This window comes from Nicotiana attenuata, unplaced genomic scaffold, assembly GCF_001879085.1.
Source record: "Nicotiana attenuata strain UT unplaced genomic scaffold, NIATTr2, whole genome shotgun sequence".
In the NCBI taxonomy this organism is placed as follows: Eukaryota; Viridiplantae; Streptophyta; class Magnoliopsida; order Solanales; family Solanaceae; genus Nicotiana; species Nicotiana attenuata.
Genome location: NW_017670438.1, coordinates 28,431 through 48,720, shown reverse-complemented (window position 1 = coordinate 48,720; position 20,290 = coordinate 28,431). Strand labels below are relative to the sequence as shown.

Here is a 20,290-nt window from a genome sequence, read left to right as displayed (position 1 = left end):
AGGCTGTGTGCCACACTGGGATTAGAGTTTAATCCTAGTAGTTTCGGACTGGAACTAACAATAGCCAGCGTATGCAAAGTCATTAAAAATAGCCACTATTTTGCTGCAACACGAAAAGTTCCAGCATAATATACTGGAGATTGGTGCACCTGTGTATAAACTTCCAAGCATATTATGCTGGAACTCCAGTATATTATATTTGAAGTTCACATGTAAAAAATTTGAACTCCAGTATATTATGCTAGAATATTTCCTGATTTTAAACAGTGTTTTCGTTAAAATTTATTTTTACATAAAAAGTTGCTAAAATTCAATTACTTTTAAAACTATGGTCTGTTTTTTAGTTACCATTTATAAATCTGGCTATTTTTAAATTTCAACTTGCTTTTGCTGAGCAAGAGAAAAGAAGGATTGATAAGGACAATCATGTTAGCTGACAACCCTTAATTTGTATAAATAGTTGCATATATCACTCCTTTTTGTATTGCTTTCTTGCCAAATCTCCCAACCTCCCCCCACCCACCCAACCCACCCACCCACACACCAAAAAAATAAAAATAAAGACTTGGTGAGTCTTTGTTATAATATCTCTCTCCTTTTTTTTTTTTTATACCATGCATTTTTTTTATCACTTTATTTTCGTCTTGCATGAAACATTATTGAGACATTCAGAGCCTTTTTCATGACATCCTATTACAAATGGTTTGATGGAAAGGTGTGGTGCATGGGGTTAGTACGATCCTTTAAAAAAAAAAAAATTCATTACATAAGAGGTCGTGGAAAAGGAAGGGGAAACGAGACAATGACAATACTAGCAAAGCCAGAATTTTTATTAAACGTGTTCAAAAATTTAATACATATGTATGAAAACTAATATCAATCTGCATATACATAATATAGTTTTATGTTCAATTGATCATTCTTCGGAAACAGCCTCTTTGCCCTCTAGGGTAGGGGTAAGGTCTGCGTACATATTACCCTCCCAGACCTCACTTGTGGAATCTCACTGGATTGTTGTTGTTGTTGCTATTGTTCTTCGCCATCTTCATCTCTACCACTGAATAATGAGAATTTAACTCATAGGAATATTGTGTGAGATTCTCATCGATACCACAAGATTTTAAATTTTGGTGGTGTAAGATATTGTCTAGACATATTCTTTACTCGAACTATCACCTATATTGTGTGTGCGATTCTTACTGATACTACTTGACTTTAAGTTTTAATGGTGTAAGATATTGTCTTGGCATATTCTTAATTATATGTTTTTTTCTCAGTAAGCTAGAAGGTTAGAAGAAGAAATTAAGAATGTGGAAATTGAAGATTGCACAAGGGCAAGATGGGCCATATTTGTACAGCACAAACAACTACGTTGGACGTCAAATATGGGCTTTTGACCCAAATGCTGGAAGCCCAGAAGAACGGGCCGAGATCGAAGAGGCCCGTCAACATTTTTGGAACAATCGCTATAAAATCAAGCCTAGTGGTGATCTTCTTTGGCGAATGCAGGTAAACAAAAATTTAGGGAAGATAACACCTGTATAGCCGCCCTCAAAATGTATATATATATTTTGAAGATTGCACAAGGGAAAAATGTATATATATATATATATATATATATATATATATATATGTTATACACAACAATTATACAAATTTTATATACTTTTTTGGCTATAGAATGCAAATGGTTTCTGGCGCAGACTAAAAGTGATAATAGCCCACCGTACCAAATGTTTATATAAATTCTTATAGAAAAGTACCAAAAAGATACTATTTACCAACAACTAGCCAATTAGTCATACTACCAAATATAGCCTAATATATTATCAATAATATACAATATTAAAAAACATAGACAAAAAGCGTTTTTTCAATGGATATTATTGTGATTCGTTGAATATATATATATATATATATATATGAGGCAAGATACAAAAATTGAGGAAGTGTGAAGGTGATTTAGACTAGTTTGGAGTCAAAATTCATTACCGATGATATACAATATTAAAATATTTAGGCAAAAAATATTTTCTTTAAATGGGTGTAGGCATATAAATTTTATTAAAATTAAATCCATGAAATAATTTGGACAATATTTTAAATTCAAGATATATTGAACCAAATAAACATATGGGCTAATATAATTGAATTAATTGTATAAGTCCAATATAAATAGATTAAATAAATAAGTCTTAATACATTGGGCTAGCCCATTTAATTAGGCTAAAGTGATGAGCCCACTTCATTAAGCCCAAATTGTCATCCTCCTGGAGGCCCAGTTTGGTGCCACGTGTCAAATGACGTGGCACGCCAAGTCAAGCGGAAGAGCCAATAGGATCATGCCACGTGTCAAAATGACAAGGCATGCCAAGTCACACCAAAAGGCCAATGAAATCGCACCACGTGTGCAAGTGACATGTTCTGGCCAATCAAATGTGGCCATGTCACACTTCAGTATGAATGGTCGGAAAGAGTTTGTTCTTATCATAACTCCTCCCTTACACAACTATAAATAGGGGTCTTCATAACCCAGAAAAGGGACCAGAAGTTATAACAAGAAGCAAGAGAGAGCTCGTGGATCAAACGCTGCAGATTTCTCTAACAGCTATAAGCATTCAAGTGTTCTAAGGATTAAAAGATCAAGACAAAGATTCAAGAACAAGCTGCAAGCCCTTGGATTAAAAAATACGTCAAGATCAAGATCAGGCCTCAAGCCCTTGGATTAAAATAAAATAAAATTCAAGATCAAGCTCGAAGGCTCTTTTATTTACTGTTGAAAAGTAGAATCAGAGGATTCATAGAGATTGTAACACTCAAATATTCGAAATCAAATACTACGATTGTTGCAATATTTTTCGGTCTTGATTTTATTTTCTTGACGCAATTTATTGTCTACAAATTCTGGCACGCCCAGTGAGACAATCTCTACCTCTCATCTGGACTTTTCAATCACCAAAGTTCAAGAACATCGAAATGGCTTCAAAGAAAATCAACTCCAGTTCAACTTCCACCAAGGCTGCTAATTCCAGGTTCTATGCTGATGTGGAAAACATACTCGAAGTTATATTTGGAAGCTTTGGACCAATTACGAGGAGCAAAGCGAGCTCGTTAGGACAACAAGCACCCCAAGTGCCATCCGCATCTACCCCTGTTTTCGGATATTCATCCTCAAAGGGAGCAAGATCTTCCACAAACGCACCCGAAGGAGGAAGCGATGTTGCTGAAAAGATCAAGAAAACTCTTGCTCTGCTTGACCTCTCCAGATCCAAAAACTCTGCTGTGAAGGAAGATGATTATGCTTCAAGTGATGGATCCTCCCCACTTACACCACATAGAATGAGCCAATCAAGGATCAATCTGTGTGACAATCCATGCTACTCTCCATCGTCCACAACAATCATGCAAGCGATGGTGACAAACACTTCATCTGTGGAGGAGCAGTTGGAAAACTTGACGGAAGCAATCGTTGGCTTGACCAAGTGCATGCAAAATTAAGAGGCTATAATTGACAAGCTAACAGACAGGGTGAGAATCTTGATGGAAGAAGAATTCACCCATGCACCCAGCAAACTCCCAGAAGTTCAAGAGATTGATCCTCCCTCACGACAAGTTGCATCCACTAAGGAAATTCCAGTCTCTTCAAAAGGGATGTTTCCAATCAATCAACTAAAAGAGTTCATTGAAGGGACTATAAAAAACAAATATGAAGTCGCTTCCAAGTCCTCCTTTACCTAAGCAAAGCCATACACTTCAAGGATCGATATGTTGAAGATGCTTGTTGGCTATCAATCTCCAAAATTTCAACAGTTTGATGGCAAAGGAAATCTAACATATGGCGCACTTCGTTGAGACATGCAATAATGCTGGGACTTATGGAGATTACCTCGTCAAGCAGTTTGTCCGCTCATTAAAAGGAAATGCTTTTGATTGGTACACAGACCTCGAGGCTGGATCTGTTGATAACTGGGATCAACTAGAGCAAGAATTCCTCAATCGTTTTTATAGCACGAGACGTACTGTCAGTATGATAGAACTTACAAATACTCGTCAGCGAAAGGGTGAACCAGTTATCTACTTTATCAATCGTTGGAGGAATGCAAGCCTCAACTGCAAAGATAGGCTTAGTGAAGCTTCGGGCATAGAGATGTGCATCCAAGGCATGCATTGGGGACTACGCTACATCTTGCAAGGTATCAAGCCTGGCACATTTGAAGAACTTGTGACTCGTGCCCATGACATGAAGTTGAGCACGACCTCTGCTGGAAATGAAAGGTTGCCTATCTATGATCCTCGAAAAGGGAACGACAAGCAAGAAGTCAGGAAATGGAGCAAGTTTTTACCCAAATCTGAAAACAAAGAAGCTATGAATGTCAACACATCACATGTGAAGTTCACAACGAAGGTGAGCAAGAAGCAAAGTATGAAATCTACTTCTTTTCAAGATAAGCCAAGTGGAAAGTTGACTTTAAAAGAAATGCAAGAGAAAGAGTACCCATTTCTGGATTCTGATGTGCCAGCTATTTTTGAAGAACTCCTCGAGTTAAATCTCTTGAGCTTCCGGAGATGAAGCGACCAAATGAACATGGGAAAACAAATGACCCAATTTACTGCAAATACCATCGACTTGTGAGCCACCCTCTAGAGAAGTGCTTTGTCTTCAAGGACAAAGTCATGGACTTGGCTCGCGAAAAGAAGATAGTGCTTGAAGATGAGAAAGCAAGCGCAAAAAAATCTCTATCACCTTTTGCTCATTTAGTCCGGATGAATTATGTGGTTTTAAAGAAAGTAAAGATGAAGAATTATCGGAGAACCACAAAGTTGAGTCAACCACCCTGATGATGATGAAGGTTGGACATTGGTGACTCGTCGTAGGCACCACAGAAGGATCCCACGAAAAGAATCAGTAGAACAACCAACAAGGAAAATGATGGTAAAAAGACCAAGGAGATGGAATCCAGTTAAGCACTTAAAGAGAGCAAAAGTGGAGGAGCACCACTTTCAAAATCCACAAAATCCAGTGACCTTGGAGGAGTTTTTAGCAAGTTGGTTCCGCACGAAGATTTCCCATGAGGGTATCGATGCCTTTTGTTGCCATGCTGACAAAGGGGAAGAAAAGAGTGATGACCTACCGTTGGCACCATCCTCGGAAAAGCACATCGAGTCCACTCCTCAAGAAGTTAATGCTTGTGAGGAAAAAGTCACGTTCACAAATGACGATCTTCTGCTAGGTGACACTCTTCATAAATTGTACCTGATTGGCTATATGCGTGATGAAAGGGTAAATCGAATTTTGGTTGATGGAGGATCCTTAGCGAACATTTTGCCAATTCGCACTGTGAAAGAACTTGGTATTCCCATGAGCGAACTCTCAGAAAGCCGTGTGACGATCCAAGGATTCAACCAAGGAGGGCAAAGAGCCATAGGCGCGATCAGGCTGGAAATCACCATTGAAGATATGCAATCAAGTGCATGGCTACATGTGATCGATGCAAAGACTTCATACAACGTCTTGTTTGGAAGGCCTTGGATACATGAGAATAAAGTAGTTCCATCTACCTAACATCAATGTCTAAAATACTACGAGGGTGAAGTCGAGAAGAAGATAGTTGCTGATGATGAGCCATTCACTGAGGCTGAGTCATACTTCGCCGATGCAAAGTTCTACTTAAAGAATCGCATTGTGAAGGAGCTAAAAGATGATGATGGCATGAAAAGCAAGAATGACGAGCCCACAACTAAAAGAGTAGAGGTGACTACTGGTGAAGCCAAAGCTGTTACTGAGGAGGTATAACCTAACGCGAATAAATCTTATAGAGGGAATATTGCTTCTTATGGCAAGAAAGTAAGTCATGCGCTCCAATATGTCCCTAAAAGGAAGAAATATGAAGGTGAATCATCTAATCTCCAAACTAACATGCTAAAGGAGTTAACTCTTCCGGTAAAACGAATTGAGGCGGTAAAGTTGTCCTCAAAGCCACTTGCAAGGTTTGTGGCCCAAAATCGTGTGCAGAATGTGGCACTCCCTACAAAGCAAACAGATGAAGATTTTGATCCTAACGCTTACAAGCTATTTGCAAAGCTGGATACAATCCTAATGAGCCGTCAAAGTTAGGGAAGCTACCATCAGAAGCTGCAACGAGACAACCACGTGAAGGTTTGGGATACAAGCAACCGTCACCAGTGCGCATCTCCATAAGAAGGGCGAGAAGTAATTATATCACTGTAGAAGATGAATCGGCCGCTTCTAACAAGCCTTCTGTCTTTGATCGACTTGGAAAATCACCCGTGAGGACCTCCGTGTTTGAGAGATTGGGTTCATTAAAGAAGGGGAACAAGTTCCAGAGAAATTTTCAAAGCATAAGAACACCCGCTTCGCGCAAAATCCAGAAGATCTCTAAGGATTTCCAAAGTTTGGTTCCTTCTAGAATGAGGCGACAAACAAAACTCGTGGTTTCATGTAAAGAAGTACTGAAGGTAAATCCATATACCGTGGTCTACACTAAGGAACATGACGAAGATGAAGAAAGTGTGGGTTCTTCGTATCATGTTACTGTACAAGCTGAGAATGGTGTTCCATCTTCAATGGAGGATAATGCAAAATTGGAGGATGTTTCACCGTGTTATCACATATCCTTTAACGATGGGGACCCTCAAGAAGATGAAGATGCGAAAGATGCTCCAACTGAACTTGAAGAAGGAGTGAAGACGACAGTTGATGCCTTAAAAGAAGTTAACCTTGGCACCGATGAAGAACCAAGACCCACCTACCTAAGTGCTTTACTAGAAGTTGATGAAGAAAGCACTTATATTGAGTTACTCAAGGAGTTCAAGGATGTCTTTGCTTGGAGTTACAAAGAGATGTCTAGCTTGGACCCGAAAGTAGCAGTCCATTACCTTGCAGTCAAAAATGGCGCTCGCCCTGTTAAACAAGCTCAAAGGCGCTTTAGGCCGGACTTGGTTCCCTTGATTGAAACCGAAGTTAACAAACCCACCAAAGCTGGCTTTATTCATGAAGTTAAATACCCAACATGGGTTTCAAGTATTGTCCCTATAAGGAAGAAACATGGCCAGATTCGAGTATGCGTTGACTTTAGGGATCTTAACAATGCGTGTCCGAAAGATGAATTCCCGCTTCCCATTCCAAAACTGATGATCGATGATACTACTGGGTACGAGGCAATGTCATTTATGGACGGTTGATCAGGCTATAACCAAATTCACATGGCGCCAAAAGATGAAAAGCTTACTGCATTCCGTACCCCCAAAGGTATTTATTGCTACAAGGTAATGCCTTTTGGCTTGAAGAACGCTGGTGCTACTTACCAAAGAGCTATGCAGAATATCTTTGATGACCTTCTCCACAAGAATGTAAAATGCTATGTTGATGACTTGGTGGTAAAATCAAGAAATAAAAGCGACCATTTGAAAGACTTGAGAATGATGTTTGAGTTGATTCGGAGATACCAACTTAGGATGAATCCATTAAAATGCGCCTTTGGAGTTACCTCCGGAAAGTTCCTGGGTTTCATTGTCCGACATCGAGGGATTGAAATAGATCAAGCTAAAGTAGATGCAATCTTGAAAATGCCTGAGCCCCGCAACATTCATGAATTGAAAATTCTGCAAGGAAAGCTAGCGTACCTTAGGAGATTCATCTCAAACCTAGCTGGGAGGTGCCAGCCATTTAGTCGCCTTATGAAGAAAGGTGTCCCTTTCAAATGGGACCAATCGTGTAGCAATGCCTTTGAGAGCATTAAATTCTACTTGATGAAGCCTCCGTTTTTGGCAGCCCCAATACTTGGAAAGCCTCTGATACTATACATTTCAGCACAAGAAAGGTCTGTTGGAGCGCTATTGGCCCAAGAAAATAGTGAAGGGAAAGAAAACTCCCTTTACTACTTAAGTAGGATGATAACACCAAATGAGCTGAATTATTCGCCAATTGAAAAGTTATGTTTTGCGCTAGTCTTCTCAATCCAAAAGTTGAAGCACTACTTTCAAGCTCATGTCGTTTGTTTGGTCTCTAGAGAAAATCCTATCAAATTCGTGATGTCAAAACCTGTCCTTAGTGATCGACTAGCAAGGTGGTACCTCTAGTTTCAACAATTTGAAATCGTGTACATCCCTCAAAGGGCTATAAAAGGACAAGCGTTAGCGGGCTTCTTGGCAGATCACCCTATACGTGATGATTGGGAGCTAACTGACGAACTACCTGATGATGACGCCATGGTCATTGAAGTTCAACCTCCATGGAGGATGTACTTTGATGGTGCTGCACATCGTGGAGGAGCTGGTGCCGGTGTAGTATTTGTCACTTCTCAAGGTGAAGTTCTGCCCTACTCTTTTATGTTGACGCAACTTTGCTCTAACAACGTTGCTGAGTATCAAGCACTAATACTTGGGCTCGAAATGGCTATTGAAATGAAGCGGTTGCAATTGTAAGTCTTTGGTGACTCTCAGTTAGTGGTCAATCAGCTTTTAGGTAGTTACGAGGTCAAGAAGCTTGAACTACACCCATATCATGATTACGCTAAAAATTTAATGAGGTGGCTCGGTGATGTGACTATTCAGCATGTTCCAAGGAAAGAAAATAAGAAGGTTGATGCTTTAGCTGCCCTAGATTCATCGTTAATCCTGCCTGATCAAGCGCAAGTTACGGTCTGCCAAAAATGGGTAGTACCGCTGCCAAATGAGGCTGAAGGTGAAGAAAATGAACTCAAGCATCTTGTCACTGTTTCTGAAGTTGAGAAAGAAGAATGGCGACAACCCATTATTGACTACTTATGCTATGGGATACTTCCAGAAAATCTGCGGAGAAGGACTGAAATCTGTCGTCGTGCACCTCGCTTCCTTTACTACAAAGAAACTCTATACAGAAGGTCATTTGAAGGAGTACTCTTGTGATGCTCAGGGGAAGAAGAAACACTCCAAGCTTTGCAAGAGGCACATTCTGGGGTATGTGGGTCACACCAGTCTGGACCAAAGCTCCATTTCCATATAAAAAGAATGAGATATTATTGGCCAATGATGGTAAAAGATTACTTGGACTACGCTCGAAGATGCAAGGCTTGTCTATTCTATGCGAATTTTATTCATCAACCTCCTGAAGTGTTGCACCCGACTATTGCATCCTGGTCATTTGACGCTTGGGGATTGGATGTTGTTGGACCACTGCCAAAGTCTTCTGGTGGGAACCTATACATCTTGGCTGCAACTGACTACTTCTCAAAATGGGCTGAAGTTGTTGCTCTTAAGGAAAAGAAAAAAAATGTTGCAAGTTTCATCCGAGTAAACATTATTTATCGCTTTATCATTCCTCGTTACATAATAACGGATAATGGAAAGCCATTCGATAATAGGTTGATGAAAAAGATTGGTGATCTCTTTGGCTTCAAGAAATGTAACTCTTCGATGTCAATGCTGTCGCCAATGGTCTAGCTGAGGCATTCAACAAAACTCTATGCAACTTGTTAAAGAAAGTCATCTCTATATCCAAGCAAGATTGGAATGACCTTTGCAAGAAGCTCTATGGGCATATAGTACGACTCACCGCACGCCAACACAAGCGACTCCTTATTCACTCGTTTATGGAGTCGAAGCCGTCTTGCCACTTGAGCGTCAAATACCTTCATTACGACTGGCTATTCAAGAAGGGATCACTGGTGAAGAAAATGCTCGACTTTGATGAGCAGAGTTGGAGGCTCTTGATGAGAAGAGGTTGGAAGCTCAACAAACTCTTGAATGTTATCAAGCTCGATTGTCTCGCGCCTTCAATAAAAGAGTTCGCTCGAGATCCTTTCAAGTAGGAGATCAAGGCCTTGCCATATTAAGACCCATAATTACTTCCCATAAACCTGTAGGGAAGTTCATTTTAAAAGGGGATGGGCCATATGTCGTACGAGAAGCTTACTCAAGTGGGGCTTACAAGTTGGTTGATGCAGATGGCATGAGAATCGGCCCTATCAATGGCAAGTTTTTGAAGAAGTATTATCCTTGAAGTTACAACGCTCCTTGACGCATCAGCCTAAGCTGCATGTTCCTACACTCCTAGCCCGCATGAGTCTAAGCTGTGTATGACCCACAAAAAAAAAAGAGCTCGCTAGGTTGAAAGCCTCGAAAGAGGAGGATTCTGAACTACGGTATGACTTGATCCTCTTCACCGAGGTTTGTAGGCAGCTTAGAGTTTCATTCTAAGTTTAGTCGCATGATTCCAAAAGATATATAGTGCCCCAATAGCTGTTCGAGTGAAGTATGAAAGGAATGTAAAATCAAGCTGAAACGCCATCCTCTTGTTGAACTTTGGATCCCACTTGATTTTATGGGGGCAAGTTGCTATGGTAAAATGGTATCTTCACTGAAATGATGACAATATTTGCATCAAAGTCTGGGGATTCGTTATGTCTTCATGTTCGCATAACCTTCAAGTTTGTTGGTCTTCATATCCGCTCACTACCCTAAAAAAAAGGGGAAGAGTAACAATCACAATCTTGAAAGAGAGCATGGATAAGTAAAAAAAAAAATTGCCTCAGACGTAAAAATAAAAGGGATATCTGTGTCGGACTTTTTCTAAAGGTTTTCGTTGCGAACTTTTAAAGGTGTTCGTCTCGAACTTTTAAAGGCATTCGAATTTTTAAAGATTTTCATGGCGAACTTTCAAAGGTGTTCGTCTCGAACTTTTAAAGGCATTCGGATTATTAGGTTTTCGTTCCGAACTTTTAAAAGGCGTATGTTTCGAACTTTTAAAGGTGCTCATGGCAAATTTTAAAGGGTCCCCACTGCCGACTTTTAAGAATTTCTACCACGAGTTCTTAAGGATCTTTTCCACAAATTTTAAACGTCTTCCTCGCGTGCTTTTAAGAGTCTTCACCGCGAGCTTTTAAAGGTCTTCACTGTGAACTTTTAAAGATCTTGACCACGAGCTTTTAAGGATCTTTGCACGAACTTTTATGGGTCTTTGCCGCAAAATTTAAAGGTATTTGTCGCGAACTTTTAAGGATTTTCGCCACGAACTTTCAAAGGTCTTCATCACGTGCTTTTAAAGGTCTTCACCGCGAATTTTTAAAGGTGTTCACTATGAACTTTTAAAGATCACGACCACAAGCTTTTAAGGATCTTTGCGCGAACTTTTATGGGTCTCCCTCGCAAATTTTAAAGGTATTCATCTCGAGTTTTTAAAGTACTTCGTAGCTCGACAAAGTTACTTCTAAAGAAAAAAGAGAATACAGAGTAGAAAAAAAGGGAGAAGAAAGCACAAAAAAAGAAAAAAAAATTACCTTCGCGTTAATGCTTCTGAGTCCAAAAAAATAAACTCAAGTGGCTTGCAAAGACTGCAAACTGATGCTCACAAGTCGGAGAGTACGCATCCTTTATATAGATTTCTCAAGGCAGCAATTGAGAATAAAGTCCCGATGTGGGATTATCAACTAAGGCGGCGGGGACAACTGTGTTCAACACGGACTCGGTGTCCATCTTCAAATAGGAATGGAATATACATGGATTACGTCGTCACTGGCAGAATAAGTTTCAAAACTGAGGTTCCATAGTAAATCATGGAAAAAGTTCCTAATATAGCTATGTTTGAGTCTAAAGCAATGTAAATGAATTGCAAATTGAATGACGTGGACACATGAATGAAACCATGTGAATTCAACTTATCCTAGCCTAATCTTTACTGTTGGACAAATGTATATTCCCAGTGTATTATATACGCACATAAAGGATATGTGTGTTTTATGTACGTTATATTTCAAAATTCGTCACGGGTAAGTGATTTCATATCCCGATAAGATTGGAAGTAGGGGCATTTGTAGGCATATAAATTTTATTAAAATTAAATCTATGAGATAATTTGGACTATATTTTAAATTCAAGATATATTGGTCCAAATAAACATATGGGCTAATATAATTGAATTAATTGTACAAGTCCAATATAAATGGATTAAATAAATAAGTCTTAATACATTGGGCTAGCCCATTTAATTGGGCTAAAGTGATGAGCCCACTTTATTAAGCCCAAATTGTCATCCTCCTGGAGGCCCAGTTTGGTGCCACGTGTCAGATGACGTGGCACGCCAAGTCAGCGGAAGAGCCAATAGGATCATGCCACGTGTCAAAATGACAAGGCATGCCAAGTCACACTAAAAGGCCAATGAAATCGCGCCACGTGTGCAAGTGACATGTTCTGGCCAATCAAATGCGGCCATGTTACACTTCAATTTGATTGGTCGGAAAGAGTTTGTTCTTATCATAACTCCTCTCTTCCACAACTATAAATAGGGGTCTTCATAACCTAGAAAAGGGACCAGAAGTTATAACATGAAGCAAGAGAGAGCTCGTGATCAAACGCTGTAGATTTCTTTAAAAGCTACAAGCATTCAAGTGTTCTAAGGATTAAAAGACCAAGACAAAGATTCAAGAACAAGCTGCAAGCCTTTGGATTAAAAAATATGTCAAGATCAAGATCAGGCCTCAAGCCCTTGGATTAAAATAAAATAAAATTCAAGATCAAGCTCGAAGGTTCTTTTATTTATTGTTGAAAAGTAGAATTAGAGGATTCATAGAAATTGTAACACTCAATATTCGAAATCAAATACTACGATTGTTGCAATATTTTTCGGTCTTGATTTTATTTTCTTGACGCAATTTATTGTCTACAATGGGTATGATTGAAATTCGTTAAAATATATACATGAGGCGATATACATTTTCTGAGCAAGATTGGAGGTGTTTTGGTATCAAAATTCATAGTTATAATCGAGTTTAAACAGTTCTTCTACGACAGATGTTGCATGCATTTATCTCACATATAGGTATACATGGATATACATGTGATACATATGTAATACACATATAATACACAATGTGATTCATCTTTTTTTATTATTTTTTTAATTTTCTTTATGTTCATCTTCTACGTCCAACATTAAATTCAAACCACCACAAAACTCAACTAAATTATCCCAATATTAAGATTCAAATTCTTTAAGATGTATCCTATTCATTTCAGCAACATCCACTAAAAAATAAATCAAAAATTTGGCTTTCTTGGCTACAAATGATTAATTGTAATATTGATAGCATTTGGCTAATATTGATAATATTTTATGAAATATTAGAATTAAGGAGTTACTTCCTCAATTTCACAATATGTGTGCAGTTTCTTGGAGGGAAGAATTTCAAACAAAAAATTCCAGCAGTAAAAGTAGAAGAAGGAGAAGAAATTACAGATGAAGTTGCCACAACTTCATTGCGTAGAGCTGTTCATTTCTTTTCAGCATTACAGGCTAGTGATGGTCATTGGCCTGCTGAAAATGCCGGTCCTTTGTTCTTTCTTCCACCTCTTGTAAGTTTTTTCATTTGTAATTTTACTTCTCTTTTCTTTCAAAAATTGAAGCATGGATATGTTAAAGCTAATTCTTTGTTCATTTTCTTGGGACCCAAAATTCAGGTTATGTGTATGTACATCACTGGCCATCTTAATACTGTTTTCCCAGCCGAGCATCGTACGGAAATTCTTCGGTATATATACTGTCACCAGGTGCTTGACTTAATGTTTCAATGAGTATATCATACTACCCAAGTTTGCTTTGCATATTCCCAAATAGTTTAAGTGAATATTTAACTTTTATACACTGATAATATAAACTTTTTTACCCTTTAGATAGTGTACACCGTCAGCACATAGAAGTTAAACTCATTTTTGAATTACTGACTTCAGAATGAAGATGGTGGATGGGGTTTGCACATAGAAGGTCACAGTACAATGTTCTGTACAACATTGAATTATATTTGTATGAGGATCCTCGGGGAAGGACCGGATGGTGGCGAAAACAATGCTTGTGCTAGAGCAAGGAAATGGATTCTTGATCATGGTAGCGTCACCGCGATTCCTTCCTGGGGCAAAACATGGCTCTCGGTATGATTATCCTAAGAACTCTTTTAGAGTATTATAAATTAGGATTTAGCTTATGTACACTTACCTTGTACATGCTTTTTTAACACTATTAGTGTATTTTAACCTGTTGTAATCTGCCTTATTTTCTAAGTTACAAATTCCTACTTATCGTAGAATGTTACATGTCGTTATATTTATTATATTAGGCTTTAACTTATATACATGACGGTCTGCAAAGTTTTACGTTATTAGTGTATTTTAACTTGTTATAGCAAGTAACCTGCCTTCATTTCTATGTTACTTATCTCACACTGTTAACTGTAGTTATCATTTATGTTTATGTGATCTGATAGTGTAAAGGTCTTTTACACAATTAGTATAGAAGTTAAACTCAGTAAATTGTGTCATTCTCCGTTGTAAAGTAAACATTCACGTGTCATGTATATATGCCTTCTTTTTACCGAGAAATATTCCCTTATTTCATTCAGATTCTTGGAGTTTTTGAGTGGTTAGGGACCAATCCAATGCCCCCCGAGTTTTGGATTCTTCCATCTTTTCTTCCCATACATCCAGGTTGGTCAATTTTTTTTTGTTTGGACATCCTAAATATTTAGTACATGCTGTAGATATTAATTTTCAGGATTTGCTATGCAGCATTTCGATCTACCTTGTATTTTGACTCTCAATTTAAATGCAGCGAAAATGTGGTGTTACTGTCGAATGGTCTACATGCCAATGTCTTATCTCTATGGGAAGAGATTTGTTGGTCCAATCACACCTCTCATTTTGCAACTGAGGGAAGAGTTATATGATCAACCATACAATGAAATTAATTGGAGAAAAGTACGCCATTCATGTGCAAAGGTATAACACTGCATCAGTTTTGAAGTTAATATGTACATCAACATCCCTTTAAAATGCTCAAATACAAAGTTGTTGCTGCAGGAGGATCTCTATTACCCTCATCCATTGGTTCAAGATTTGATGTGGGACAGTCTCTACATATGTACCGAAACTAATTCATTTTGAAAAGATAGCATTATTACCTGCATTATCTTAATGACTTCAATTGTAGGACACTGATGTAACCCTTGGATGGTGTAGGTATTATGCATGCTTGCTTGTTGGGTTGAGGATCCCAACGGCGATTATTTCAAAAAACATCTTGCTAGGATCCCAGATTATTTATGGGTAGCTGAAGATGGAATGAAAATGCAGGTTGGTTGATCTGAATTGTACTATTTCACAAACCACAATGAGTTAAGGATAGGATCTCTTTTACTCTTAACGCGTGTTCATGAAATAAAAACTCTAGCCCCCTTTTCCTATTTTGAATTGATGCAAACAATTGTTACTGAAATTGGCGAGTATTTGTCATCGGATTGCAGAGTTTTGGTAGTCAACTATGGGATACTGCCTATGCTATTCAAGCAGTATTGGCCAGTGAGATGAACGATGAGATATCAGATACCCTTAGAAAAGGACATGACTTTATAAAGAAATCTCAGGTTTGGATGTCTAAATCATGAGCATAACAGCTCTTGCAAAATATGGACCTTATTAGTGTATGTGACTTATTTCTAGGTGAAGGACAACCCTTCTGGTGATTTTAGAGGGATGTATAGGCATATCTCAAAAGGATCATGGACTTTTTCAGATCAAGATCATGGATGGCAAGTCTCTGATTGCACTGCCGAAGGATTAACGGTATCTAACTATTCAATGAAATAAGATTTTAACTTCTTGTAATTGCTGAAAAATGTTAAGATGATAATGCTAGTAAATTTGCCTGATATCTTTTTTCTTTTCTTTTTCCCTCTAGTGCTGCCTTCTCTTCTCTACAATGCCCTCTGAATTAGTTGGTGAGGCAATGGAACCTGCACGACTGTATGACGCAGTGAATGTTATTCTTTCCTTACAGGTAAACACTGAAAAATGTGCCCTAAAATTATTAGTTGTTTTGAAGTTGTTTTCTGCTTGTAAAAAATTCCAAGAGAAACCTATATCTTACACCGAATAGAGAATCTAATACATGGCTACCTGTGTCATAAATTCATCTTTTCCGAATTTAGACGCTCGTCATTTGAATCATTTCTAGTAATAATAAGATCCATTTAAATAAAATTGCAGAGCAAAAATGGGGGTTTACCAGCATGGGAGCCTGCAGGGGCCTCAGAGTATTTGGAGGTAACTTTTCACGATCTAGGAATTTTGTCTATTTGCTTCATTTCAAGGATGTTAAAGACCTTCAACTTCTTCTATAGTCTTCCAGAACCTGAATAATTAACTTTCTTGTTCTGTTTTATAATCTGACAGTTGCTCAATCCTACTGAATTTTTTGCAGACATTGTTATTGAGCATGAGTAAGATTTATTTCTCTAGTTTCTCTCTTTCCCTTTAGCTTTTTTTCCCTTTGTTAGTCTCCATTTTACAGCTTCACACTGATTAAATGTCAATCCAGGTATGTTGAGTGCACTGGCTCGTCTATCCAAGCACTTGCTCTGTTTAAGAAGCTATACCCTAGACACAGAACCAAGGAGGTTGACAATTTCATTGACAACGCTGTTAAATATTTAGAAGATGTACAGAGGCCTGATGGTTCATGGTATATGATATGACTCTTGCGAGCCCTTGAACTTGCAATATATAGTTCATTTCTGCTCTATCGATACATATGACATGATTAATCATGTCACAGGTATGGTTGCTGGGGTGTGTGCTTCATATACGCTTCTTGGTTTGCTCTTGGAGGGCTTGCTGCAGCAGGCAAAAGTTACAGCAACTGTGCAGCTGTCCGTAAAGGCGTTGAATTTCTGCTAAGAACACAAAGGTCTGATGGTGGTTGGGGAGAAAGCTACCGTTCTTGCCCTGATAAGGTAATGTAAAAGCAAAAAAGGCTATGTAAAACAATAATAACAACAGCTACGTCTCAAACTATACATTGTTATGAAATCTATATATGCATCCTGCTCCATTTGGAGCTGTTTCACTCCAATACTGAATAATTTAAGCCAAGGTTTCTATTAACATGAACTTTACCCCAAGAGGAGGAAATGTAAAGATGACTGTGGAAAAGACAACTGTGACTCAGCTTTGTATTTGATAAAAACAGGTATACAGAGAACTTGAAACAGATAACTCAAATCTTGTACAAACTGCATGGGCATTAATGGGATTGATTCACTCTGGCCAGGTGAATTCCTTGTAATTTATTTCACAATCACAGTAAAAAATTTCTTCTTCAAAAGAGTTATTTACCAACTTCTCCATTTGGACAGGTTGATAGAGATCCGAGGCCCCTCCACCGTGCGGCAAGGCTGTTGATTAATTCTCAGTCGGAAGATGGTGACTTCCCACAGCAGGTAGTTACTCTGAAAATTACAAGCTAAACTGTTGTGGACATAATTAAGTAAATAAAAGTGTGTACTCTCTAACAGCTTAAGCTTTTAGATGAGATGGTCACACACTTCTACATATATAAATAAAGGAGAAAATTCTTCGGCTGTTAAAAGATCAAGCTATTAAGTATTGGAATAAGATAGACTCAAATGGAACAAAACGGACATAGATGATTCATATAGTCGACTCAAACTAATTTAAAGTCTGGTCGTATTTGATTGATATTGATTAATTTATATAAAGAAACAAGATGTTTCAGACTGGCAAAACAATAACTAAAAGAACAGAGATTACTAAAACCAGACACCAGTTTTATCAAAAATTGCTTTTATCTGATTTGTGTTTCACTTTACAAATGTGCAGGAACTAACTGGAGTTTTTTTGAAGAATTGCATGTTGCACTATGCTTCATACAGAAATATATTTCCATTGTGGGGTTTGGCAGAATACCGCAAAAATGTCGTATTACCATTACAAAACAACTAAATATATTTGAATGCTACCTTCTTCAAAGAGAGATATGAAAGCAATCTGCCTAATATATGCCATTTGGTCCTTATAAACTTTTCCAGAAATAACGTTGTTTATTTTTTGTTGTGTTAATGTAAGTGATGTAACAATGTCAAAATTCATAGCCTAAGCTATTGTTGTATGCATTATTCGTGAAATAAAGAAAATTACAAAATTGCTAATTTGTGTAATTCTTTCTTTTTCATTCTACTAAACTTTTTATTACTTCTTACTATATTTTCCCACTAGAACCATGGACCACATTAGTGATGAGATGTGTATTTGATCTACCCTTAATCAAAAATTTCGGGTTCTGAGTCTTGAGATTGAAAAAATTTCTGATAAGGAACTCCTTTAATAGGTTCTATGCAGCATCACGAATCATTAATCTGTGAAAATATTATGGGCTGGCCAGTTTTCGGACTGGTAATCGAAAAATAACCAGTGCTTGCAAAGTCATTGAAAAATAATCACTATTTTATGCGGAGATAAAATTTGGACAACAATACCTAGCTGAAACACAGAAAGTTCCAACATAATATGCTGGATGCGTAAACTTCCAGCATATTATGTTAGAACTTCAGCACATTATGAGATTCCAACACATTATGTACAAAAATTCAAATTCCAGCATATTATGCTAGAACTTTTTCCAAATTTTTAACGGTGTTTTTGTTGAGATTTTATTTTTACATGAAAAAATGACTGAATTTCAATTACTTTTAAAACTGTGACTATTTTTCAAATATCAGTTGTAAATCAGGCTATTTTTGATTTTTTTCGCGATTAATCTGGATTAGTCGGACTGATGAGTACTATTAACCCGACGTACTTGTACAAAGGATTCTTTCGTTGATTTAATACAACTTCCAACTTGTAACTACCATAAATAAGAGAATTAATACAATACTGTTATAAATAGAATTCTATTTAAGGTGAATGTCTATATTTTAGAGAGATCTTAGGGTTTGTTACTTGGTGACTAAGTAACTTTTTCCCTATAAATAGAGGATTCTATTCCATTGTAATTCATCCCAAAATCAATAAGAATTCTCTCTCCCTACTTTTCTCTGCAATACTATTCTTCTTCTTTTATTGTTTTATAACACGTTATCAGTACGGGACTCTAACTAATTCAGTAGAAGCTTTGGGATTGAGCATAATGATTGTCAATTATTCCATGAACTTCCTTCATGATTAAATTCTGGATTTAAGGTAAGTATTTTACCGTATTTTTCTCTTCTATTCTATACTTTAATTTTAAATACAAGCAAAGACAATAAATTTTGATTACAACTCAAATGGAGTTTGTAAGAAATTATAACCACCTGAAGTGGTAAAATTTCTATGTCTTGCCATGATCAAATTCTTGTATGATTATGAGCACAAGAAGAGGAAACTCGTCCATTGAATTTGCTCCATTCTCATTCCCTTAAGAGAATGTGATAGCAATATGCAATAAGTCTGAAAGAAGACAAAATTATTACCATAAAGGTATCAATGGATGTGGATGTGGTAATAGACGAAATTATAATCGTCATTATCGTGGTAATGAGAATAATAAGGATTCTCAAAATAAGCCTTCACTCTATGAAGTTAATGTTTGTCATCAATTTGACATAAGAATTCGTAAAGCACATGACTATGGTCCATTCATGATGTGAATGTGACAACATCTGATTTATGAATACATATTCATTCTTCAAAGAATATGAACGTGCTAGTGGTAGTGAATATACCGCACTCACCTCTAAAAGGAGGTTTGAGATGATATAAGAAAATAATGTCATTATTATGGCATGAATGGTCATTGGTCACGTACCTATTGTACGCCAAAATATTTTGGCATTGTGATTGTTAAAAGACAAGGTAATGCAAGAAACAGATCTTGCATATAATTTTGACCAAAACCATAATGATATAACTTTCTCTTTAAAAGAGATATTCACCATATAGGTGTTGATGAATATGTGGTACTACAAAATTAATTGAGAACTCTGCAAGAGCCAATTATACTATTTTGGAGAAACACAATTAATTACCAATAATGTATTGTGTTGTAGTAAGTCTCAAAGAAACTTATTCAGTTTTCAAAGTATACGCGAAAGCGGTTGATTATATTGAGACTATAAATAAAGGAAAGATTTGATATCTTCAATTACTACAACTTGTAGCGGGATAATATGTATGTGAAAATCTACCCGCTTTATTCTCCAATTTGTACTACATAAACAAAAGAATACCACAATGAAGTGGATATTTATTGATATAAAAACCCATATCATAATAAATTTGGAGTTTATTGATAATTGCACACGTCATGGTGTAAATCCGTAGTTTATCAATATTGATAATTTATTCAGTTGGCATAATTGGTTTAGACATATTAATTTAAGCATGATGTGCGAAAACAAACGAGAATTCACATGGGTAAATATTAAAGAACTAGAAAGTTCTTTACGAATTCTCTTATAATGCGTGT

At 37.3% G+C, this 20,290-nt stretch overlaps 1 protein-coding gene across 1 annotated transcript; it reads left to right on the top strand.

Annotated features, from left to right (window-relative positions):
- Nucleotides 1-523: 523 nt before the first annotated feature.
- On the top strand, nucleotides 524-17,986 carry LOC109239410 (beta-amyrin synthase-like). Its single transcript, XM_019405977.1, has 18 exons — nucleotides 524-568; nucleotides 1,278-1,509; nucleotides 13,162-13,347; nucleotides 13,453-13,542; nucleotides 13,723-13,920; nucleotides 14,388-14,472; nucleotides 14,597-14,763; nucleotides 15,004-15,117; nucleotides 15,288-15,407; nucleotides 15,484-15,606; nucleotides 15,722-15,820; nucleotides 16,030-16,086; nucleotides 16,216-16,262; nucleotides 16,361-16,504; nucleotides 16,598-16,775; nucleotides 17,012-17,092; nucleotides 17,178-17,261; nucleotides 17,662-17,986. Exons 2-18 carry the CDS (start codon nucleotides 1,309-1,311, stop codon nucleotides 17,782-17,784), a joined length of 2,097 nt encoding a protein of 698 aa, XP_019261522.1. The 5' UTR covers nucleotides 524-568; nucleotides 1,278-1,308; the 3' UTR covers nucleotides 17,785-17,986.
- Nucleotides 17,987-20,290: the final 2,304 nt, after the last annotated feature.